The sequence below is a fragment of the Pinus tabuliformis genome, chromosome 5_1 (assembly GCF_031772625.1).
Source record: "Pinus tabuliformis cultivar Carrire ecotype Pingquan chromosome 5_1, CPIR1, whole genome shotgun sequence".
Classification (NCBI taxonomy): Eukaryota; Viridiplantae; Streptophyta; class Pinopsida; order Pinales; family Pinaceae; genus Pinus; species Pinus tabuliformis.
Window position 1 is genome coordinate 80486469 of NC_142305.1, and position 25886 is coordinate 80512354.

Here is a 25886-nt window from a genome sequence, read left to right on the forward strand (position 1 = left end):
TGATTACAATACCAATCCATAACTTGAGAATTCAATGTAATCCTCCTTTCTTAGAAGGCTTGTAAAAGGCAAACCCAGCTGACAGGAGAAAATTCTAAGAACATAGAAATGTACTAATTTTTGTTTGCAAATTGGTGGAGATGAAATTATATTTGAATCATAGCAGGAAAAACCATTCACTCATGAATACCTGTACACAATTGGATCCTTCAGGAGCATATTAGATGTATTTCTCCTTGGTGTGTGTGTATATAAATTACTGAATTGAGCGTCCCTCATCAGTAAATGGCTACAGAAGCTCTATATCTACAAAAGCAACTCTCCTCACAAAAGGAGCTGCATCCAGTGATGTGGATGCAATATTACATGGTCAAAGAAGTAATGAAAGAAACTAAAAGAAATTCTACTCGTAATCAATGGTTATATTTACCTTTATAACTAACATTATATCATTCAAAGAATGGGATAGTGGGTATCTGCAGCGAACTAGGTCAACGAAAGGGAGACCCAATGAACACAATAGTAATTCAATGTTAATTGACTGTCAGGGATGAAAGCTGAAATAATGGTACAGAGCATGGACGGCAATACCATGTGTATAACAGCCACACTAAATCCCAGAAGCTCATCTGCAAAGAAAGCAGAAGTTCATATTAAACTTACACAAGGAATATTAATAGGAAAAAAGCTACTAATTAGAAGAAAAAAATATGAAAGGCCACCTTCATAATGCCATGTAGTAAATGAAACATATAATAGATCTACATCAAACAATGCCACTTGCAATGCTAGAGGTTGAATAGATTTTCAAAGACTTCTCTGGGACATATATTACACCTGCATATCAAAAAGAAAACACATGAAACTGATCCTATTGAATCAATAATCTGATATAGAGTAAACCAAGACACTTGAGGGCCATATATAATCTGAATGATACTGAAATCTGTCTCATAATCCAACCTGACTACCAAAACTATGACACTGAACATTTACATCCTACTATCCTCAAGCTTTCTAGGGTCTATTATTTTAAGTTGGTTACACAATCGTTTCAACATGTTTTTAGTGATGAATGCCAAAAGGACATTGTAACTAGAACTGGTGGAATACCCGTTCAGTATTTTGAATGTACATATGACATGTCACGTACCTCTCTCTTTCGCAGCAATCTGGAGAGTGTCAAGAGTTATTATACCATCTGTTAATGGAAGCAGCTCAAGCCTGACTGTCTTTGTTGAGAGCGATGGCACACATCTGAGCAACACAACATCATGAGTGAGCGATCTAATATAAGTAAGGCTTTGGGGGTTCCAATTTAAGGAAAAAAAAGCTTGGAGTAAGGGTAGAATGAAGACAGATCTGTGTTCACACTGAAATTTTTTGACCTTTACCAATAGCAGTCAGGGAAAGTGAAGTAGAAAAAAACAGCAATGAGAACACATGCATAAATAGGACAAAATACAAGAGAAAAATGCTGAACTTGACATACAAGTTCCATACAGTCCCTGTTACGAAATTTAAATGGATATTCTGGTATGACAGCCCAGTGTTCTAATGGTTTGGCTTGATCTGGAAAACAGTCAGCTGAGCCAAGCAGATCAGTGAATTATGCACTATGTGTCACTATATTTATAGAAGTACATAGAGTCCAAATTTAAGTGTAATCAATCAATGGAGTGATCAGCTAGATGGTAAGTGGAGTATTAGAGTGGATTTTCATTTGGAAATGCTTCTGATAAGCATTGACCCCCAGACTTGTAGAATCAATTCTTGGCTAAGTGGTGACTGGTCATGAGTCATGACTAGGGGGATCTCATCAAAGTCACTCAGGGATTGCGCCTGGCCCCATCCACATGAAACAGCACCTCATAGAGGCAATCAGTGGACAAGAGACAAGCATGTCACATGCCGGATTTGAACCTAGGTGGGGAGCATAACAAACCCCTGCTCTTAAGAACCCAAATTAGACCCCAATGACAGTGTTGAACTGATTTGAGTAATTAGTGGGATTATCTTTACAATTTGTCCTCCTTAATTAGGAGTCAAAAAAAAGGATATACAATTATGATGCACTGTCATTCGTCCCTACTAACTCTTGCCATTTCCTCCCTGTTTAGACGAAACTATCCCTTACTTTCTGTAGGTGAAGAAACATCTTCTCGAAAGCACTTTGTGACAGCCACTTAGCCTATGCTGGAAAAGAACCTTTTCTGCCAACCAAGTGGTCGTTTGCCTCTAATGATGGAGCACATCAATCAAACTGTCCTAGATTGAAGGAAGCTGAAAACATGGAATGGTGAACTCTATATGAGTAGTTGCAATTGCATCGTCCAAGTGAGACTTGAGGAGATTGGAAATTGAAAAATTGTGCATACCAACTCAAGGTGGAAGATCCAGCCAAAAAGGATACAAACAATATGTTCTCAAAGGAAAACAGAGATTCACAACATAATAATAATAATACAGTTTAAAGGTCATGACCTAGCCAGACAACAAATCGATGTATGACACCCTTTTGTTTGTGTACGAATGGACCCCCTCTAAGCAGTGATTTGACTGTGTTTAATCTACCGAGATATACATACCCAAACCCTCCAGATTTGAACCTATGACTCCAAGTAAGAAACACATGTTCTTAATAACTAGCATATGATAACCAGAGACAACAAAAAATCAACATAAAAGGCACATGTATTTAACCAAATAGTAAACATGAATATGGAGAGAATAACAATGTCCACCAAGTTTCTGGGATGGGGGGACGCAGAAATGGGGAGACACAAAAGGGGAACATGTGGGAGCACCCCTAAATTTTAGGGAAATACAGGGGGGACAGGGGGCCATTGAGGTTTATATATATTCAACAATGAAATACATTGATTCATACAGATATAATCAGAACCAAACCATTGACCGAACCAGTCGACCCCCCCAACTCAAGTGTTAAATTTGGCAGCTCAAGGAGAAATTCCCTCCATTGGGAAGCCTTCCTCATCCAGATAAGCCCCTACTAACCCTTGGAGAAATTTAATTTAGTCAAGGAAAAATATTATTTTTTATGTGAAACCGACATGTGTACAATAGTACAAGTCAGCCTAGGAAGGAAATTCGAACCCCTAAGTCTCATATAAATACACATCATGTCACATCACTTGGAGGACATCATCACACATCACATTCTTCTCTTGGATGTGAAAATTTCTAAACAGAAATTCTATTACTGTGGCAACTGATTTATTTCACCTACTTATTATTCCCAATAAGTTATTTATGAAATCCCTTCAGTAAATATTAAAATAAATTCTACTGCAGATATCACATCATCATACAAAAATAAATATATGCACAAGAATCAATCACATCAACACAGTTTTTTTGGACAATTGTCCCTGGAAAAACCCAATGCGGGAAAACCAGTGCAGCAGAGGAGGGTTTTTATTAATCTTTAGCAGCAATCGCTTTTACAGAAAAATTTACATAGAAACTGGGAGAAAACACCTGAGACTTTCTCTAAGACTTTCTAACACCCCGGAGAGCTTCCTTTCTCTACTGCGTCAACCCTGGGCCATTCTGCATGGCTCTCCGCAGCTCTAGTCCCTCTCTGCATCATCCTTGCGTCTCACTGATCTGCATCTCCCTCTGCACTGTCTCTTAGAGTCCCCGCGTCACTTCTTCTGAGCTCCCCTGACTGTTGTTAATCCCCCCTCTTCCTCAACCCTGCAACTCTCCCTATGAAATCGGTCGCCTTCTCTTTACGAATCAATTTTCCTTGAGATACTTAGTATCTGCTGGTGTGTCTCCAACTGACCCTCAAGCCTCCTCTTATACTTTTCCTATTGAATCTTCTACGGTCGAGATTAAGTCCCTAATCAACGGCTAAGATTAGATTTGGCTCGTCATTTGGAACCTTCTCACCCAGTTTTATATTACTACCCATTAATATTTTAATTTTCATAAGTTTAGACTTAGGAACTCCATTAAAAATATTAATTATTTTAATATCTCTCCAACCGAATGGAATTTCCCAAAATGATTTCTGAGTTTTGGAGATCTTATGTGCCTTAGCCTCTCCACCAATTTTCATGGCTAGAGGCTAGAGCACATCTGATGCTACCACAAATCAACACTCCCTGTTAGCAAGGAATGTGCACTAGTAATGCTCCACTGCTGAAACATCACACTGATCCTTCTACACAGGTACCTGTGTTGATGCTTGGCCTGATGCCTCACACCATCTGCATTGTTGCTTCCTGTACTGCTACCTATGACACTTCCACTACCACTGCTAAATCTGTACTGTAGCTCCCTCTCAATATGTTGCCCATGCTACCCATAGCACTGCAACACCTTGTAGAATTTCCCACTGTAGATCACCTGATAATGCAATATACTAAAGCAAAATACTTTATCTACTTCTACAAACAAACTTGCGAAAGCTTAATCGATTTTGAACAAGATCAAATAGAACACATATAACAGAGAATGAAAAAGCAATCACACATGAACACAGAAGAATACTCTGGGAAAGCCTCAGCGAAAAACCATGATCTCTGTATTATCATATAAGTGGAAATATGTTCAAATTACACAAAGCTTTAGCTCACAAGCTATCCAGCTCTCAGTACAATCCCTCAATTCAGCTCACAGACTAAATAGACACAACATATGTCTTCCTCCAATCCTCCAAGCCTCCTATTTCCTTGTGCAGTTTCTCTTGGGGTCCAATGTTGCCACCTATGAATTGGCCTCTCACACAACTCACCAAACTCAAAAGTAACTGCGCAATCTCCAAGGAATGAATTCCTTCTGCATGCAAGAGATATCCTCAATGGAATATTCCTGCAACTGATAGTACACTATCCCATCATCAGATCTCAACTGGGTCTCCGACTGAACTGACATGCATGAGTTATTTATGAGAGAATATTCAGTTATCTGAAGTGCAGTAGTTACATGCATGCACGCATTAACTAACTGAACTCACAATCAGTTCCACAAACTGTTGGAACTAATCTAATTGGACTTAACTCAGTTAACTGAGCTAACTAATTACAACTCATCCTGATCTCCTTTAATCAAGGGATAACTTCCTCAATCAAAGGGGAAACTGTTGCATGTCTTCACATAGACTTCATGTTTGATTTTTTACAACTAATTAACTCAAGATGAATTAATTAATTATTTTACAAACAGCTGCTAAGATCAAATTCGAATTTTAATTTAGGGACTAACTAAAATTGGAATGTATCCTGAAATGCTATTTATAGCAGTGCTATTTTTAGCACTTCTATTTTTAGCATTTCTTGTTGCTATTTTCAACACTCCCTCTCAACAAGAAAGGGATTATCAGTCACCCCAATCCTGTCTCTGTGGAACTCGAACTTGCATTTTGACAATGCCTTAGTCAAAATATCTGCATCATGTTCCTCGATCGAAACATACAGCAACAACATGATCCTCTCCGCCACACAATCTCGAAGATGATGATACCGAATATCTATGTGCTTGGACCTATCACGAAATGCTGGATTCTCAGAGTGTTTGATACACTCTGATTATCACAATAGATCACAGTTGGATCCATCCTTTGACCAAACAATCCCACTAGAATCTTCCGCATCCAAATGGCCTCGCACGTTGCCTGACTGGCAATCATGTATTCAGCCTCTGCTAAGCTAAGTGCAACTGACCTCTGTTTCCTACTGTACCAGGAAACTGCAGTTGAACCAAGGTTGAAGATTCCTCCAGAAGTGCTCTTCTGGTTTGATGGACTCCCTGTCCAATCTGCATCTGTGAAGCCCTGAAGCTTCACTCTCTCTGTCCATCTGTACCACAATCCATACTGAGATGTGCCCCTGAGGTATCTCAGCACATGCTTTGCTACTTTCCAAAACAACTTGGTAGGTTGAACCATAGCTTGACTCAGTTGGTTCACCGCAAAGCATAAATCTGGTTGTGTGTTCACTAGATACATCAATGAACCCACAAGCTACCGATAAACAGTAGCAGCTACATCCTCCTTCCTCCAGTTACTAGCTAGAGGAGTTTGCATGGACTTGCACTTCTCCATGTGGAATCGCCTGAGTATCTCATTGGCATACTTGCCTTGAGACACAAACACTTCCCCATGCTTCTGCCACACTTCCATGCCTAGAAAATAGTGCATAATACCCATGTCTTTCATCTCGAACTCTCTTGCAAGGTCCTCCTTGCAAGACTTGATCAACTAATCATCACCTATCACAATCAGATCAGCCACATAAAGAACAATGATCAATGGCTTATCTTCTACCATGATGTGGTAAAGGTTCGCATCTGCTTCACTCTTCGTGAAGCCCAACCGGTGAAATAGTTGTCGATCCTGGTGTACCAAGCACGAGGTGCTTGCTTCAGCCCATACAAAGCCCTCTTGAGTCGGCACACATGCGACTCACGATCAAAGGTTTCAAAACCTTCTGGCTACTCAATGTACACCTCTTCCTCAATCTTCCCATTGAGGAACGCAGTCTTCACATCCATCTGATGGATCTTCCAACCCATTTGAGCTGATAGTGCCAACATCGATCTGATAGATGAGTACCTTGCTATAGGAGCAAAAGTCTCATCGTAGTCGATCCCCTCGACCTGTGAGAAACCACAGGAAATAAACCTTGCCTTATGTTTCTCAACACTACCATCAGCTGCCTGCTTTACCTTGTAAAGCCATTGGGAACTTACCACTAACTTGTCCTCGGGTCTTGGGACAACATCCCAAACACAGTACCGAACGACGGAGTCGTACTCCACCATAGCATCAACCCAGACCGGTTGTTGCACTGCTTCCTCGAATGAAGAAGGTTCGGTCTCTACACACTCCCCAACCAGGGCCATGTAACCAGTGTATCGTTCGGGTGACCTCCTTTGTCTGCACTGAGAAGATGGTTGTCCCACATTCTCTCGCGCATCCAGCATCAACCTGTCAGCTTCCCTTGAGTGTTTTCGCCCATCTCTGGAAGACTCAGCATGAGTGGATGTCTCCACTCTCGGATCCTCTGCATGCGGCTACTCCGCATCAGTCTGAGGCTCCTCCTCCTTAGGAACTGAAAGTTCCTCCTCTGCATGCAACTTGAGCTCCCTCTCAAGTGATACTCGCATGGCTTTTTGCTCGTCGAACTTCAGATCTTTGCATACCACTGTCCTCTGACTGGTAGGCAGGAACACCCGATAGTTGTGGGGTGTATCAATGTACCCCACAAGTATCCCCAACTCAGTTGTTGGATCTAGCTTCTTCCGGGCATCTTTGGTCACATGGCAATAAACCGATGATCCAAATATCCTGAAGTGACTCACATCTGGTCACTTCCCGGAAAAGGCTTCCATTGGTGTCTTCATCCCCAGTATACGGTGCGGGCTTCTGTTCTACAAGTATATTGTTGTATTGCATGCCTCAGCCCACAAATGAAGTGGTAGGCTTTGGTCATGCAACATCGCTCAAGTTGCTCCCACAATCGATATGTTCTTCCTTTCGGCCACCCCATTCTGCTGTGGGTTATGGGGTGCCGTCAACTCCCGTTTAATTCCTTCTGCTACGCAAAAGTCCTTAAACTGTTGGGAGACATACTCTCCACCATTATCACTACGCAAGGCCCTTATTTTCTTTCCAAATTCTTTCTCTGCCAAGGCTTTAAACTCACAAAACCTTGAGAAGGTCTGATCCTTCTTTTGCATAAAGTAGATCCAACATCTACAAGAGAAATCATCAATAAAAATAACATAGTACCTTTGTTTAGCGGTGGAGGTTGTAGAGAATGGTCCACACACATCTGTGTGAACTCGCTCCAGGATTTCTCCAGCTCTACTGTCTCGATCCTGAAAGGAAGATTTCGTATATTTACCCAAGGTACAACCTTTGCCTGTATTCGTCTGCTCCATTTTTCCCTTGGGAAGTCAGGTAGAAATCTGTTGCATGATCTTCTAGGCCCCATGGTGCAAGTGGCCCAATCTTCTATGCCATAGCTCGCCAACATCTTGGCTCTGCACCAACTCTGCTTTGGAACTCAATGCAACAAAGTCGTCTACCTCCAACTTGTAGAGATTCTTAACTCGAATCCCAATCCTCTTGGTCTGTCCAGTGCCGATATGCCTCAGGAATACCTTTTCTTTACTGAAGACTACATCATAGCCTTTGTCTTCCAGCATAGCAACGGACACAGGATTCTTCTTCAAACCGGTACATACTTTACATCAGTCAGGGTGAGAGGAGCTCCATGCTCCCTCTCAAACACAACTGTACCTTCACCTGAAACATGGTACTTTCCATCATCGCCCATCTCGATCCACATCTGGAGATCCTTCTCCTCCAAGGTACTAAAAAGATTCTTGTCGTCGGTCATGTGGAATGAAGCTCCACTGTCCAGGTACCAAACACATCCCACCATGGATGAAACCATGCATGCAATGAGAGAGAAATCCAATTCGAACTGTGAGGCCAGTGCCTCACCATCTGATCCCTTCGAGGATCCCTTCTTGGATTTCTTTTGTGGACAACTCGTAGCATAATGGCCCACCTCATGACAATGGAAACATCTCACTTTCGATTTGTCAAACTTCTTCCCACCATGGGAATAACTAAATTTGGAATGGGATGCCTTCCCTTTCCCTTTCCTCGCCTTACTCGCTAAGGCTAGATTTTCTTCATCATCTTGCTTTGATGAAGATCCATCACTGGTGCTTCTTCTTATCTCCTCCTGCATCAGATCCGACTCAAGTCGTTCCCAATCTGGCAGTTTCTCTCTTCCATTCACCGAGTCTTGGTAGCTATGCCAGCGCTTAGGAAGACCGAGGAGAGCAAGACTCACCATGTCATCGTCAGTTGTCGTGATCCCTACAGTTCCAAGCTCATCCCTGCAGGTGGTGAGCTTGTTCAGATATGTAGAGAACGTGTCGCCCTTTTCACACTTGATTTTCCGAAGCTTGTCTTTCAGCGCCATCTTCCTCTAATCGTTTTTGTTCTGATATAAATCCTTCAATGTTTTCCACATTGAAAACGGTGTCTCCTTCCCATGGAGGCTCGAGACAATGTGGTCTCAAACTCCCTCCAGAAGGATTCTCCTCGCTCTAGCCACACATTTCTTCCATTCCGCCAATTCTTGGGCATTAGCTGCTGCTGGCTTGGGGACTTCTTGATCAATGAAGTCCTTTAGACCGTTGTCCTCTAATACCGCTTCCATGCGATCCTTCCAGGCTATATAATTTGAGCTGCCATCAAGGGCATACTCGAGTCTCAAACCGCTGAACGCCATTGGTGAAATTGAGATGTGATAAGAACTCGATTTCTATAATCAGGAACTTCAAACTTCGAACTTCTCCCTTATTTGTATATTGTTCTTTGCTTTGATCACCTTTGCTCTGATACCATGTAGAATTTCTCACTGTAGATCACCTGATAATGCAATATACTAAAGCAAAATACTTGATCTACTTCTACAAACAAACTTGCGGAAGCTTAATCGATTTTGAGCAAGATCAAATAGAACACATATAACAGAGAATGAGAAAGCAATCACACATGAACACAGAAGAATACTCTGGGGAAAGCCTCAGCTAAAAACCTTGATCTCTATATTATCATACAAGTGGAAATATGTCCGGATTATACAAAGCTTTTGCTCACAAGCTATCTAGCTCTCAGTACAATCCCTCAATTCAGCTCACAGACTGAATAGACACAACATATGCCTTCCTCCAATCCTCCAAGCCTCCTATTTCCTTGCGCAGTTTCTCCTGGGGTCCAATGCTGCCACCTGTGTGAATTGGCCTCTCACACAACTCACCAAACTCAGAAGTAACTACGAAATCTCCAAGGAATGAATTCCTTCTGCATGCAAGAGATATTCTCAATGGAATATTCCTGCAATTGATAGTACACTGTCCCATCATCTGATCTCAACTGGGTCTTTGAATGAACTAACATGCATGAGTTATTTATAAGAGAATATTCAGTTATCTGAAGTGCAGCAGTTACATGCATGCATGCATTAACTAACTGAACTCACAATCAGTTCCACAAACTATTGGAACTAATCTAACTGGACTTAACTCAGTTAACTGAGCTAACTAATTACAACTCATCCTGATCTCCTTTAATCAAGGGATAACTTCCTCAATCAAAGGGGAAACGGTTGCATGTATTCACATAGACTTCATGTTTGATTTTCTACAACTAATTAACTCAAGATGAATTAATTAATTATTTTACAAACAGCTGCTAAGATCAAATTCGAATTTTAATTCTCAATTTTAGTTTAGGGACTAACTAAAATTGGAATGTATCCCGAAATTCTATTTATAGCAGTGCTATTTTTAGCACTTCTATTTTTAGCATTTCTTGTTGCTATTTTCAACACACCTGACTCTTATCCATTTCTGCTACTGAAATGGATTCTTTACCATCTCCACCTTCTCCATGAAATAAACGAACTTTCTTCTTCCTAGGGCCTTGGTGAGAATGTCTGCCACCTATTCTCCTGTAGGAGTGTAGCTCAATTGTACAGCTCCTATTTGGACACAGTCTCTGACAAAGTGACACCTGATATCAATGTGCTTTGACCGATCATGGAATACTGGATTCTCAAAGAGCTTGATGCAACTCTGATTATCACACATGATCCTGATCGCATCCATCCTTCTACTGAATAGGTTCATAGGCAACTTTCTAAGCCATATGGCTTCCCATGAAGTTGTGCTCGTGGTCATATATTCTACTTCAGCTGAGCTCAGAGCTATGGATTTTTGTTTCCTACTGTACCAGGAAGTCATCCCCGATCCAATGTTGAAACAGTACCCAGTGGTAATTTTTCGATCCATTGAACTTCCAGCCCAATCTGCGTCAGTGAACCCACTCAGCCTGATTTCACTGACACTGGTGTACAATAGTCCATGCTCGATTGTTCCTTGTATATACTTGAGAACATGTTTGGCTGTTGCGCAATGCGCCCTCTTAGGTTCCACCATGAACTGAGTGAGGATGTTGACAGCGTAACAAATGGCTTGGTATTGACCACATACATTAGGTATCCTATGAGCTGCCTGTACAAGGTGGGATCAACATCTTTGTCTTCTGATGCATCAATTTTCTTCCAGTTGGTGATCATTGGAGTAGCCATAGGCCTACAGTCCTGCATCCTGAATCTCTTCAGGATTTCTGTAGCATATCTCCCTTGTCCAAGGAAGATCTCACCCTTCTGCTGCCAAACTTCCAACCCCAGGAAATAGTGCATCTGTCCCAAATCCTTCATGTCGAATTTTGTGGCTAGATTCTTCTTGCAATCCTTGATGAGCTTGGATGATCCTGTCAAGAAGAGATCATCCACATATAATACTAAGACTAGAGGCTCATTCTCTATAACCAGATAGTAGAGATTGGGATCTGCATCACTCTTGACGAACCCCATCTTTTGCAAGTAGCCATCAATTCGACCATACCATGCTATAAGTACCTGTTTGAGCCCATACAAGGCTTTCTTTAATCTGCATACATGAGATTTCTTCTCATGTGTCTCAAAGCCTTCTGGTTGTTCAATGTATACTTCCTCTTCTATTACCCCATTCAAGAATGTCGTCTTGACATCCATCTGATGAATCTCCCACCCCATCTGTGCTGCAAGAGATATCACGGTTCTAATAGATGTATACCTGGCTACTGGGGCAAAGGTCCCTTCGTAGTCTATTCCTTCCTTCTAAGCATACCCCTTAGCCACAAACCTGGCTTTGTATTTCTCCACACTGCCATCTACAGCATATTTGATCTTGTAGATCCATCTCAAACCTACCACTGATCTATCTTGAGGCCTAGGCACCACTTCCCAGACATCATTCACCATTATAGAGTTATATTCCTCCACCATCACATCCACCCATACTTGATGTTGAACGGCCTCCTGAAAACTAGAGGGTTCCCCAACCTGAGCTATTAAGGCCTGGTATCTGTCTGGATGTTTTTGCTCCCTTTTACAGTTCCTGGGAGCACCAATGAATTTTTTTGCATCCCATAGAATCTGTCGAAGTTCCCGGCTCGTTCTTACTCTGGTGGTAGGCTCATCTGTCAACTCTTCCTCTTCCTGTGATTCCTCCTGTTCTGAAGGAGAATTTCTGGTAGTAGCTTCCGTTGGTTGAAGTGGTTTGACCAACATCTCATCTTTTGACTACTCCTCAGAAGGCATTTCTCGAGATTTTTTGAAAGCTCTATCCTCCATGAACTTTACATCTCGTCGAACTACTACCTTTTTTCTCCACGAAAGATAAACTTTATATGCCTTAGCATTCTCGCTATATCCCACAAGATATCCTTTCTCTGCAGTTTGATCTAACTTCTTCCTCTTCTGCTCGAGTATACAGTAATATGCTAAACTCACAAATATCCTAAAATCACTGACTTCAGGTGTCTTCCCGGTGAAGACCTACTCTGATGTAATCTTGCCCAATGCCCTATGAGGAGTTCTATTCTGGACATAGACTGTCGTGCTGCATGTTTCTGCCCATAGGAATTTTGACATATCCTGATCATACATCATTGCCCTAGCTGCTTCCACAATAGTCATGTTCTTCCTTTCTGCTACTCCATTCTGCTCCAGATTGTAGGGAGTTGTCCACTCCCTTCTGATGCCCTCCCTAGCGCAAAAATCAATGAAGTCCTTGTCAACATACTCTCCACCATTGTCTGAGCATAGCACTTTTATCTTCTTTCCTGCCAGATTCTCCACTGGAGCCTTGAACTCTTTGCATTGACTGAAAACCTCATCTTTGGTTTTCAGAAAGTAGATCCAAGTCTTTCTGGAATGGTCATCGATGAAGGTGACGAAGTGTTTGGCACCACTAAGAGCCTTTGTGGACATCGGTCCACAGATGTCTGAGTGTATCAATATTAGTACACTCTTGGCCCTATTGTTACTTCTTGGAAACGCTGCTTTGGCATACTTGCCCAGAGCACACATTTTGCACACATCATCTCGTTCAGTACTAAGATATGGAACTCCTGTTACAGTTTTTCTGAGAATTCTCAGAGCCCCATGGTGCAAATGTCCCATCCTTCTGTGCCATAGTTCATTTAAATCCTTGTCTCCATTACTACCTATCAGTGCCATTGGTGATTCTTGCTGCAACCTGTACAACCCGTTGCTTCTGATTTCGATCTAGACCTTCTTTTTCCAACTCGGGTGTTTGACGTATACTTTATCCTTAATGAAGAAAACGTCATAGCCCTTGCTTTGAAGTTGAGATACGGAAAGTAAGTTCATCCCCAGTGCTAGCACATGCAGCACATTGGTAGCTCGGAACCGCTCTCATGTTTCTATTTGACAAACTATAGTACCTTTCCCTACTAGAGTACACTTTTCCTTATTCTCCATGGTGATCTGAAAATTCGTTCTTTCTTCCTGATAATTTAAAAAAGATTCTCGGATTCCTGTCATATGCCAGGAAGCTCCACTATCTATATACCAAACCCCCGAGGAAGCAGAGCTTTCTACACAAGCAACTTCTTCTTCCAATCTGGAAGCCAACATAGAATAATTGTAATTTCGGTCTCTTGTTCATTCTTCTGAAAATTTGCACGAGTCTCCTCGAGTGGATGCCTCTGCATCATGCTCTTGACCCATAATTGATTTTCCCCTCCTGTCGCCGAATCTTTGCTCTGATACCATGTGAAAAATTCTAAACAAAAATTCTATTACTGCAACAACTAATTTATTTCACCTACTTATTATTCCCAATAAGTTATTTATGAAATCCCTTCAGTAAATATTAAAATAAATTCTATTGCAGATATCACATCATTATACAGAAATAAATATACGCACAAGAATCAATCACATCAACACAGTTATTTTTGGACAATTGTCCCTAGAAAAACCCAATGTGGGAAAACCAGTGCAGCAAAGGAGGGTTTTTATTAATCTTCAGCAGCAATCGATTTTATAGAAAACAACTGATACTTTTCTCTGAGACTTTCTGACACCCCGGAGAGCTTCCTTTCTCTACTGCGTCAGCCCTGAGTCATTTTGCGTGGCTCTGCGCAGCTTTGGTCCCTCTCTGCGTCATCCCTGCGTCTCCCTCTGTGTTGTCTCTAAGAGTCCCTGCGTCACTTCTTCTAAGCTCCCCTGGCTGCTGTTAATCCCCCCTCTTCCTCCACCCTGCAACTCTCCCTTTGAAATCGATCTCCTTCTCTTTGAGAATCGATTTTCCTTGAGATAGTTAGCATCTGCTGGTGTGTCTCCAATTGACCCTCAAGCCTCCTCTTATACTTTTCCTGTTGAATCTTCAACGGCCGAGATTAAGTCCCTAATCAATGGCTAAGATTAGATTTGGCTTGATCCTCTTCATTTAGAACCTTCTCACCTAGTTTTATATTAATACCCATTAATATTTTAATTTTCCTAAGTTTAGACTTAGGAACTCCATTAAAAATATTAATTATTTTAATATCTCTCCAACTGGATGGAATTTCTCAAAATGATTTCTGGGTTTTGGAGAACTTATGTGCCTTAGCCTCTCCACCAATTTTCATGGCTAGAGCACATCCGATGCTACCAATGTTCACTGCAAAATTTCAGCTAGGGTTTCTGCAGGTCAAAATTTGATTTTGGCCAGATTTGCAAGCAATGTTTTGGGACTATATTGGATTGACTTTGACCAGCAAAGGAGGCTGCATTTTCTTACTGTTCAGTCCTCACCAAACTGCTTTGGAGGAGTTTTGACTGTTGACTGATTAGGGTTGCCACTGCTACTGTTGACTTTGACTACATTTGACAAATCTGACTTTGGATCAGATTTGAATTTTAGGCTCACTGTTGACTGGATATTGGTTAGTTGATATTGGATGGTCAAAGGCCTGACTTTGACTCATTGTTGATGTACTAGAACATTGTATCTCTCTACTTAACATTTGATGACAATCTAATAGAAGAAGAATTTTGAAAGGGTTTTCCCCCTTGTGGGGTTTTTCCCTAGTCTTTGACCAAATATTGTCTCTATTTTTCTTGGTTGTCTTCTATTGTGCATTGGTTTACGATTCTATCTACAATTGCTTATTGTTGCTGAAAGACTGAATTATATTGGATAAATTGATTGCTATTTGAAAAAAATTTGATATAAGTGATTGTGTTAAGCATAGAACACTAGAAAATTAACATGGTATCAGAGCAGAGGTGAAGACAAGCCCAAGGAGACAAGAGAAGAAATCAACTTTGGAGAGATTCGAAGAAGCTTATTTGACTTGGTCAAGATGTCTACCTCATACTTCAATGAGGGAGAGAAGTTGAATGACTCATCAAATTTTGCTGCTTGGAAAATCAAGTTGGAGGTGACCTTGGATGAGAATGATGTCTTGGAATATGTGGAAGGAAAGGTACCTGAGCCTTCGGAGAATGCTTCCACTGCTATCAAGGCCAAGTACAAGAAAGGTGAGATCAAAGCAAAGAAAATCATTATTGATTCTTTAAGAGATCATTTGCTTACTTATATTTCTAAGTTGAAGAAGTCTAAGGAAATCTATGATAAGTTGGTTGGGATGTATGAGGTCAATAATTGGAACCATATTCTCTCCTTGAAAAATCAACTAACAAGGGAGAAGCTATGCAGTCATATTTCATGAGCATATCCCATCTCAAGGATCAACTTCTAACTGTCGGAGAACCTATGTCTGATAGAGAGTTGGTGCCTGTTTCACTTGGAGGCCTTCCTCCAATTTTGGAAACATTCATTACTACTATAAGCAACAATGATAAGTTCCGACATTTGATGAGCCCATTGGCAAGTGCACTCAAGAAGAGACCAGGACGATATCTAGAGGAAGGATTCAAAAGCATGAAGAAGGGGGAGCTTGTGGCATTTGTTACTCAAGACAAGAAGAGGAAAGGAAGAGGAGGTCCATCTAATTCAAGAAAGCCTATTCTTGCATCTAGGAATTCTAATAAAAGATCAAGAAGGAACCAAGACATGTCAAAAATTGAGTGTTATAATTCTCACAATAATGGTCACTATGCTTAACACTGTCCGAAAAAGAGAAGAACTTCAAAGTCCAACTACAGGTCTAATGATAGAAGGAGGAGAAATGCCCCAGATGATCGAGAAGAAGGTCGTCGTCCTCAAAAGAGATCAAGGAACTCAAGGTATGGAAATAATGCAATTGCTACTCAATCTAAACATATTCTTATTTCTGCTCTTTCTAGTTCCTCTCCTCTGAATTTGTTTCATAGTTGGTTGGTAGATAATGGGGCCTCTAGACACTTCACTGGGTATCGTGAAGTCCTCTAAAACCTAGTTGAGAGGGAGACTAATTTGAAGTTCATTCCGTGGGACAATTCTACTTATCGAGTGAAGAGTTTTGGTTTTGTTTCATTTCATTTGGACTATGGTGAAATCATACATCTACATGATGTTATGTATGTATTGGGATTGAAGAAGAACCTTGTATTTATATCTGCCTTGGAAGACAAAGGGATGAAAGTTGCCTTCATAAGAGGAAAGGTCCTCACTTGGCCTAAGGAATCTCACATGAGGGATACATTTAGTTTGGGATCAAGAATTGAAGGACTCTATAGAGTCAATGGAAGACCAATCCAAGCATTGCTACATGACAATTATCATCAAAGTGAGCTATGGCACCGAAGGTTTGCTCATCTTCACTATGAAGCTCTGCCTAAAGTAAGAAAAAAGGTTTCTGGAATGCCTGAGGTTCAAGCTAATCTCGTTTTGAAATTCGATCTCGTCCATCTCTTCTTCATCTCCTTCCTCCTTTTCAGGAGCTTCCTTCCTGTTGTCCCTAGCCATGAATAGTAATCTTCCTATGCCATTTTCTTCATCACTTTCACTCTCTTCTTCAAAAGAGGAGTTGTCTTCTTTAGAGAAAAAGATTTTCTTAAAGCCTTTCCTTTTACCTTGCTTGTTGAATCTTCTTTGACCCTTCTTCCCTTTCCTGGGTGCTTCATCTTCGTTACCAGAGTTCTTATGAGGACATTTAGCTGCAAAGTGACCAATCTCACCACAATTGAAACATATCAACGAAGTTTACCTTTGAACTTACATGTTCCTCTTTTCAACTTTCTTACAAAGTTAGCAATTTCTTCATCTAAGTATTCTTCTTCTCCGCAACAACTAGAGCTTGGTCTTGATTCCTATTTGTTTTTCCCGGTCTTCATAGATGTTGTGAATGTTGCTTCTCGACTAGATGGACTTTCCTGTTCTTTTTCCATTTCATATGTGGTAAGTATTCCATGCAATTGGTCCATGCTGAAATTTTCCAAATCATCTCTTTCTTCAAGCACAGAGACTTTAGCATCAAACCTCTCTGGAAGTGATCTTAGTACCTTTCGAACAACAACCTTGTTCTCCATTAGTTCTCCCAATGCTTCTATATCATTCACTATTTCATCAACACGAAGAAAGTAAGTTGCAATGTTTTCTTCTTCGTTCATTTTCAACTACTCAAATTGACCTCGATGGGTCAGGAGCTTGGCCCCCTTTACCTTCTTGTCTCCATATATATTTTGAAGCTTGTCCCAAATTTCTTCCACTGATTTGTAGTCCATTATTTTGACATATATAGAATCTAACGGACCAATCATGAAGGCATTTTTAGCTTTACCATGGCTTTCGTAAACCCTTTGGTTGTTATCATCTAAAGGAGTTGTAAGTTCCATGTATTCGGTCACACAGCGTTACAAAAATCAAATCCTTGTGCTTGAAGATATGCCCTGATATTTCCATTCTAAAATGTATAGCCGTTCCCATTACGCACTGGAATTCCCAGCTTATTCCACCCCATGATCTCCTTCCAATTGTTAAACAGCTAGTTAAGGAACCTTGCTCTGATACCAATTGTTGGAAACACTAAGAGGGGGGTGAATCAGTATTTCTTAGCAATTAGTAACTTATTAATCTTTTCAAAGCATTAATTAATCTTCAGCATCAATTTAAAGCATAAAAAGGCAATAGACAGTAGATACAAGAATTTTTAGGTGGAAACCCCCTTTGGGACAAAAACCACCAAACGCTTCTCTAAATATTTATGAGTACATTAATGCTTCAGCTCCAACTGAAAAGGGGATGCCCCAACTCCCTAGTACTTTAGAAAAGTGTTCAATTTTCTAGCTCCACCTGGAAGGGCGCTCCAACGCCCTGCTTTTATCAGCTAATGTTGAAAGGATGCTCCAACACCCTTGAAAGCTCCAACTTGTCCTCACACCACCATACCACCCTGAAGTATTTTTAGGCTTCAACCTAAAGGTGACTTCAAACACTTGCCTAGCACCACCCACCTACCCTGAAATGATAATGAATTTGACACACCACTGTAGGCTCCCCTACTAGGGATAATGACCCACTTACAATGAATCTACCTTTGCAAATCAATGTGGGCTCATGTACCAAGGATAATGGCCCAATTACAAATATCTACAACAAAATCCTTTTTGCCTAAAATGTATAGATCTTGACCACCTTATCCCAATGACAAAACCCTGACAAGAAATTAGTAATTATTTTAATGAACCACTGAACACAAGTACCTTGATGTAGCAATATCAATGGTCCTTACTGCAGTTGAAGTGTTTGATGGAACCTAGACTGCTTGATGCTTTGTCCTTGATGCAAGCAATGATGATGAAGCAGGTGCCAAATAAGCTACCAATCATAAGGCTAACGCTAACACACCTTCATAGGTCTACAAAGTGCAAACCCTCACTATTATACAAGATGTTGAAACCTTGCTACTGTAACCAAAACCGTGCTCCTATAATTGTTCCTTTTAAATAGGAAAGCCCTTGATTGTTCACAGCAAGTTAAGATATACCAAGTGACTCCAAGTTTTGCACAGAGGTCAAGGAACAAATATCCTTCAAACCTAAGTGTAATATGTCTCTGTCATATTTGTTGGAACTTCCTTCACAACTTATCTTAAGCCTTTAATGATGTCAATATGAATTCCCATACTTCATTTACAAACATTAGTTGTTGTACTGTTAATTTTAGGTATGTTCTAGGCTTAGAGCAATTTATTTCAATTTTCACAGTTAGCTCAATATCTTTTCCAGATTAGCAATCACATCAACATTAAAGTAAACTGCAGATCGAACATAAACATAAATTGCAGAAGACAAACCAAGACAAGAGGACACAAGATGTGGCACTAGCCAGGGACAAACCCCAATGTGGGGAAACCCTTGATCAATTCTTCTTATATGTTCTTCAATAGTCCAGCAAAGAGAGAGAGATAGTACGTTCTGGCAGTTCTGGCTATTCCCGGCAATTCCAGCAGTTCCGACTATTCCGGCTATTCTGGCTATTCCCGGCAGTTCCGGCAATTCTGACTATTCCAGCTATTCTGGCTATTCCCGGCAGTTTCGACTATTCCGGCTATTCTGGCTATTCCCGACAGTTCCGACTATTCCGACTATTCTGGCTATTCCCGGCAGTTCTAGCAGTTCTGGCAGTTCCGGCTTCTGCCATCTGGATTAGTGCAGCGTTATCCCTCAGGATCTCTCCTCCTACTAAAACCCAAAGACAAGTAGAGAGGAAGAGATCCCAAGTGTGTTGAAAATGACTTGAAAGCCGCCTCTATTTATACTAAAACGTTGAGCACAAGTGGGGTTTATTTGGTTGTTGGCCGACCTTGACGAATTGTCCCATAACACAAATAAATTCATATCTCCATGAATATTCATCGAAATCAGATGATCTTTAGATCAATCCTACACCTCTCGATGAGAGGGATCCAAGAGAAATATCATCTTCCATTAATAAGATGACCCACATGGACTTTGGCCCTAGTTGCCAATTTTAACACTCCCTCTCAACTAGGGAGAACTCCATCCGCTGATCCATATGTCTGACTATATTATCTCTACCATCAGTGCCCTGCACTACTCTGCTCTGCTGAGCTCTGCTTTGCTCTGCTCTCCTCTGCTCTGCTGAACCATGAAGAAGAAGAATTGATCGAGAATGTCTCATACCATTCTCTACTGACCCGAAGACAGTTTCATCTTAAGAGATTGTGTCACATCACTCTTACTGGCCCGAAGTCAATTTTATTGATCCCAGATCAATATCACGAGTGTCTCAAACCACTCACACTGATCCCAAATCAGTTTTATTGATCCCAGGACAATGGAGGTCATCCTAGCATAGGGAGTACGGTAAATACATCGATGCGTCCATCGATAGTACTACTATGGTCCATAACCCCATTTCCCTGCTCATTGATCAGATGAGAGGTACTTCCCATGAGTCTCAGACTGCATGGATAGGATGCCTCGATAGGAGAACTAATCATCCTGTCCATAGTTGCCACGGGAGAACTAATCATCCCGCCCCACAGGAGAACTAATCATCCTGTTCCACAATTGCCATGGGAGAACTAATCATCCCAGCCCATAGGAGAACTAATCATCCTGTTCCACAGTCACCACGGGGTATCACAAGGCAAGGTTGAACTTGTCATCTTGTACATAGCGCAGCAACAGGGGAGGATGAGTCGCCTTATGGTCGTATGTTGTCCCAGTAAGTACCCCAAGCCCCCCAAAGCTCCCAGAGCTCAATGCATGCAACATGCAGGACCCTTATAAGAAGGTCTCTTAATGACTCCAAGTCATTCGGGAAAGTCACAGATTTGACCTTTCCCCCGGGCTTTGACAAAATTTCTACAACCTGTACATCAGTCTCAATGCGATGGAGCCTCCTTGCTCATCGACTTACCATATCCCAGATAAGGCAGTATCTGATGTCTATCTGCTAGAGCAATCATCAAATACGGGATTCCTCAATAATCGAATCCCCCCTCTGGTTGTCACAGAGAATCACAGTGGTATTCATCATGTGTACAAACAGCTCACTTAAGAGCTTCTGCAACCATCCAGCTTCACATGAGATCATGCTCGTAGCTATGTATTCGGCCTCGGCGGTGCTTATAGCAACTAAATTCTGCTTCCTGCTCATCCATGATATCGAAGCAGAATCCAAAGAGAACCAGCACTGAGAAGTGCTCTAGTGATCCTCCACACTGCCTGCCCAGTCAGCGTTCGAATAATCATGCAGTTTCATATTTTCGGCAGTGTATCTCAATCCATGAGAGATTGTGCCCCGAAGATATCTCAGAAGATTCTGGCACTAATCTAGTGAGGCTCAACCAAATATGAGCTCATCATGCTAACTGCAAAACATATGTCCAGACGGAAGTTCACAAAGAACATCAACGCGAATGAGTTTATGAAACTCAAAGGCATTTCCCAAATCTGGTCCGACATCACTACCATATAACTTCTGAAAGTTAAGATCCTCGAGTCAGGCACAGGCTTGCAGTTTATCATTCCACATCCAGAATCCAACTCCCTCTTACTTCTACAAATGAGAGGGTCTACACCTGTCAGAAATAGGTCATCCTGATAAGGTGTCGGTATGAGAGGTCTATCATCCACAACCTTCGGGTAATGGTTTGGATTGGTTTCACTCCTAGTGAATCTCAGCTTCATCAGACAGCTATCAATCCTCTCATACTAAGCCGAGGGTGTTTTGCTTCAAGCCATAGAGGGCTTTCTTCCACCTATATACATGAGATCCCCGATCATGAATATCAAACTCCTCGGGTTGTTCCAAACCTGTGGACCTGCTGCATGAGGGGAATGGTCCCCTCATAAGATTTTCCTTCAGTACATCTTAAACATGTACCTTCATGCTCTTCTTGAATTCAGGCATCCCTATCACCATCTAACTCACATCGGGTAGAGCCCCATAGGTAGACCTCCAGTGTTATAGATGCGATATGTCAATTGACATGATCCCCAATGGACCATCCTACAACTTGATACAAATTGCCAACCCTAAACCCATGAGAAAAAACATCTTTGAAAATTCTAGTTTTTAACACGTACCTTTCCATCAATGAATGCCACCCTGAAACCTTTGACTTCCATTTCCAAGATGGACACCAAGTTCTTCTTGTGATTAGGTACATAAAAGAGATTCTTGTAAATGAATAGAGTTACCCTCATTCAATTGAGGGGTAACATTCCCTACACCCTTTCCGGGATAGGTGGCATCGACTCCAAGTATAATCCCACGGTTGTTTCCGTCTCTACCAAATTCGAGAGAGCAACCATCTATCCGATGAGGTGCCTTGAAGCACTACGATCAATAAGCCAGATGCCCAAAGAATCTCAAGGAGAGGGCCAATACAAGATAACGCTTCTTTATCTTATCAGAAACAACATTTAATACTTCATACCTAGGGTTCCTTGCTTTCTCTGAAGAGTCGGTCGTTTCCTTGATGACCTGCATTACCTGTCATTCCTCTGATCATTAAAGATGTCTCTGGAATGGTTGTTATCATCACCAAGTGATGTGTCCCCACCTCAGACACTCCTTCGCATAATGGCCAAACTTATTACAACCAAGGCATCTGCCTTTCCTTCCACCCTCAGATTGAGACTTCCCAATGAAGTGATCTTTAGGTAGGCCATCAGAAAATTCTGCTGTGCCATTCTGATAATATTCTCTGCTTCGACTTCAGTGTTGGTGAATTTGAAGAGGGATGAAGAATCCATTGATCTTTTTTTTTTCCCAACTGTCTTCATTGATTGCTCTTTCACTCTTGCTTGGGCATTGCCTTCACCTTAGCTCTGATACCATGTTAATTTTAGGTATGTTCTATGCTTAGAGCAATTTATTTCAATTTTCACAGTTAGCTCAATATCTTTTCTAGATTAGCAATCACATCAACATTAAAGTAAACTGCAGATAGAACATAAACATAAATCGCAGAAGGCAAGCCAAGACAAGAGGACACAAGATGTGGTGCTAGCCAGAGACAAACCCCAATGTGGGAAAACCCTTGATCAATTCTTCTTATATGTTCTTCAATAGTTCAATAGAGAGACAGAGATAGTACGTTTACAATAGAAGTCAACACTTTTACTTATCTAGATAAGAGCATAGATCACCTCTAAGAAGATGATACATGAGATCAGTTGAAGACATGCTACTTCAACTGATTCTCCAAGGTGACTCCTTCACCTATCGTTGTGTTGCATTTTGTCATCATGCTGCACCTCACCGCACTGCACCATGTTGCACCCATCATCACTATGCTGCATCTCATCACGCTTCATTAATCATGAATGTACCCATCATTGTATTGCATTATGTGCCATTACTGCACCATGTTGCCATACTGACCTATGTGTTGGTTGCATCTTGTTTGCTTGTTGTCCCTAGCTTGCTTGTTGTCCCTAGCATGCTTATTGTCCTTAGCATGCTTGTTGTTGCATGCTAGTTGTCCCTTGCATGCTAGCCGTAACACTGCATGCTTGGTGTATTTGCTGATAAGTACCATACAACTGTCCCAATGTTAGTTAGTTGTCCCTTGCATGCTGCTCTCCTTCGAAGATAGATGCTCTGGCTATTCTGGCAGTTCCCGGCAATTCCGGCCGTTCCCAGCAGTTCTGGTAGTTTCGGCAGTTCCAGCAGTTCTGGCAATTCCAGCTATTCCCGGCAATTCCGGTTGTTCCCGGCAATTCTGGCTTCTGCCCTATGCATCAGCTTTCCCGCTTGTTTCAGCAATTCCCGGCAGTTTCGGCAATTCCAGTTGTTCCCGGCAGTTCCGGCTTTTCCCGGCAATTTCAACTATTGTCGGCAGTTCCGGCTTTTCTCGGCAGTTCTGGCTTTTCCCTGCAGTTCCAGCAGTTTCGGCAATTCCGACTATTCTCGACAGTTCCGGCTTTTCCCGACAATTCCAGCTATTCCTATCAGTTGCGGCTTTTCCCAGCAGTTCTGGCTTTTCCCCGCAGTTCCGGCTTCTACCCTCCACGTCAACTTTCCCAACTGTTGCGGCTATTCCTAGCCGTTCGGGCAATTACTGCAATTCTGGCTATTCCCAGCAGTTCCAGCTATTCCCGACAATTCTGGCTATTCCTGGCAGTTCCGACAGTTTCGGCTTTTTTCGGCAGTCATGAGGACAAGGACTTGAACAAACTATGGCACAGAAGGATGGGTCACTTGCATCATGGAGCTCTGAGAATTCTCAAGAGCATTGTAACAGGAGTTTCGGATCTGAGTACGGAACAAGATGATGTATGCAGGGGATGTGCTCTAGGAAAGTATGCCAAGGCGACATTTCCTAGGAGCAAACACTGGGCCAAGAGTGTACTAGGATTGATACATTCAAATATCTGCGGACCTATGTCCGTCAAAGCTCTCAGAAGTGCCAAGTATTTCCTTACCTTCATTGATGACCACTTGAGGAAAACTTGGATCTATTTTTTGAAAACCCAGAATGAGGTTTTCTATCGATTCAAGGAGTTCAAGGCTCTAGTGGAGAATCTGACTGGTAAGAAAATAAAAGTCTTACGCTTAGATAATGGTGGAGAGTATGTCGATAAGGACTTCACTGATTATTGCGCTAAGGAGGGCATCAGAAGAAAGTGGACAGCTCCCTACAATTTGGAGCAGAATGAGGTGGCAGAAAAGAAAAACAGAACCATTGTAGAAGCAGCTAGGGCCATGTTGTATGATCAGGATATGCCAAAATTCATGTGGGTGGAAGCATGCAACATAGGTGTCTACATTCAGAACAGGACTCCTCATCGGGCATTGGGCAAGATTACTCCAGAGAAAGTCTTCACTGGGAAGACGCCTGAAGTCAGTCATTTCAGGATACTTGGGAGTTTAGCATATTGTCGCATACCCAAAGAAAAGAGGAAGAAGCTGGATCAGACTGCAAAAAAGGGGTATTTGGTGGGATATAGCGATAACACTAAGGCATACAGAATCTATCTTCCAAGGAACAGGAAGGTAGTAGTACGATGAGATGTAAAGTTCATGGAGGACAGATCTTTCATAAGATCTCGCGAAATGCCTTCTGAGGAGCAGTCGAAAGAGGATCCATTGGTCATGCCTCTTCAACCAACAGAAGTGAAGAATCCTTCCTCAGGTCAGGAAGATTCTCAGGATGAGGAGGAGGAGCGAACAGAAGCCCCTGCTGGCAGAGGAAGAACTAGCAGAGAACTTCGTCAGATTCTACGTGATGCAGAGAACTTCATCGATGAGCCAAGGAACAGTAACAAGGAGCGAAAACAGCCAGACAAGTATCAGGCGTTAGTAGCTCAAGATGGGGAGCCTGCCAGTTTCAAGGAGGCAACTCAGCATTAGGTTTGGCTAGATGCGATGGTGGAGGAGTATAACTCCATAATGGTGAACGATGTCTGGGAGGTGGTGTCAAGGCCTCAAGACAGATCTGTGGTAGGTTCAAGATGGATCTACAAGATCAAATATGCTGCGGACGGCAATGTTGAGAAATACAAGGCCAGGTTTGTGGCTAAGGGGTATGCTCAAAAGGAAGGGATTGACTATGAGGAAGCTTTCGCCCTGATAGCCAGGTATACATCTATTAGGACCGTGATATCTCTTACAGCCCAGATGGGATGGGAGATCCATCAGATGGATGTCAAGACGGCATTTCTGAATGGGGTAATAGAAGAAGAGGTATACATTGAACAACCAGAGGGCTTTGAAACTCATGAGAAGAAGTCTCATGTATGCAAACTGAAGAAAGCCTTGTATGGGTTGAAGCAGGCACCGAGAGCGTGGTATGGTCGAATAGATGGCTACTTGCAGAAGATGGGGTTTGTCAAGAGTGACGCAGATCCGAATCTCTACTATCTAGTTGTAGAGAACGAGCCACTTATCTTAGTATTATATGTGGATGATCTCTTTCTGACAGGATCATCCAGACTCATTGAGGACTGCAAGAAGAATCTAGCCACAGAGTTCGATATGAAGGATCTGGGACAAATGCACTACTTCCTAGGGTTGGAAGTTTGGCAGCAGAAAGGAGATATCTTCCTTGGGCAAGGGAGGTA

General features: G+C 41.8%; 1 protein-coding gene across 3 annotated transcripts in view; it reads right to left on the minus strand.

The window, feature by feature from the left end:
• Positions 1-200: 200 nt before the first annotated feature.
• LOC149163530 (heat-inducible transcription repressor) overlaps positions 201-25886 on the minus strand; it is a 250116-nt gene continuing 224430 nt past the window's right edge. For all 3 annotated transcript variants that reach the window (XM_089431769.1, XM_089431767.1, XM_089431768.1), the window contains exons 10-12: positions 1154-1257; positions 723-837; positions 201-629 (exon numbers count right to left, since the gene is read on the minus strand). In XM_089431769.1, coding sequence (XP_089287895.1) covers positions 767-837; positions 1154-1257 — 175 coding nt within the window. In that variant the 3' untranslated portion in view covers positions 201-629; positions 723-766. The remainder of the gene's footprint in view (positions 630-722; positions 838-1153; positions 1258-25886) is intronic.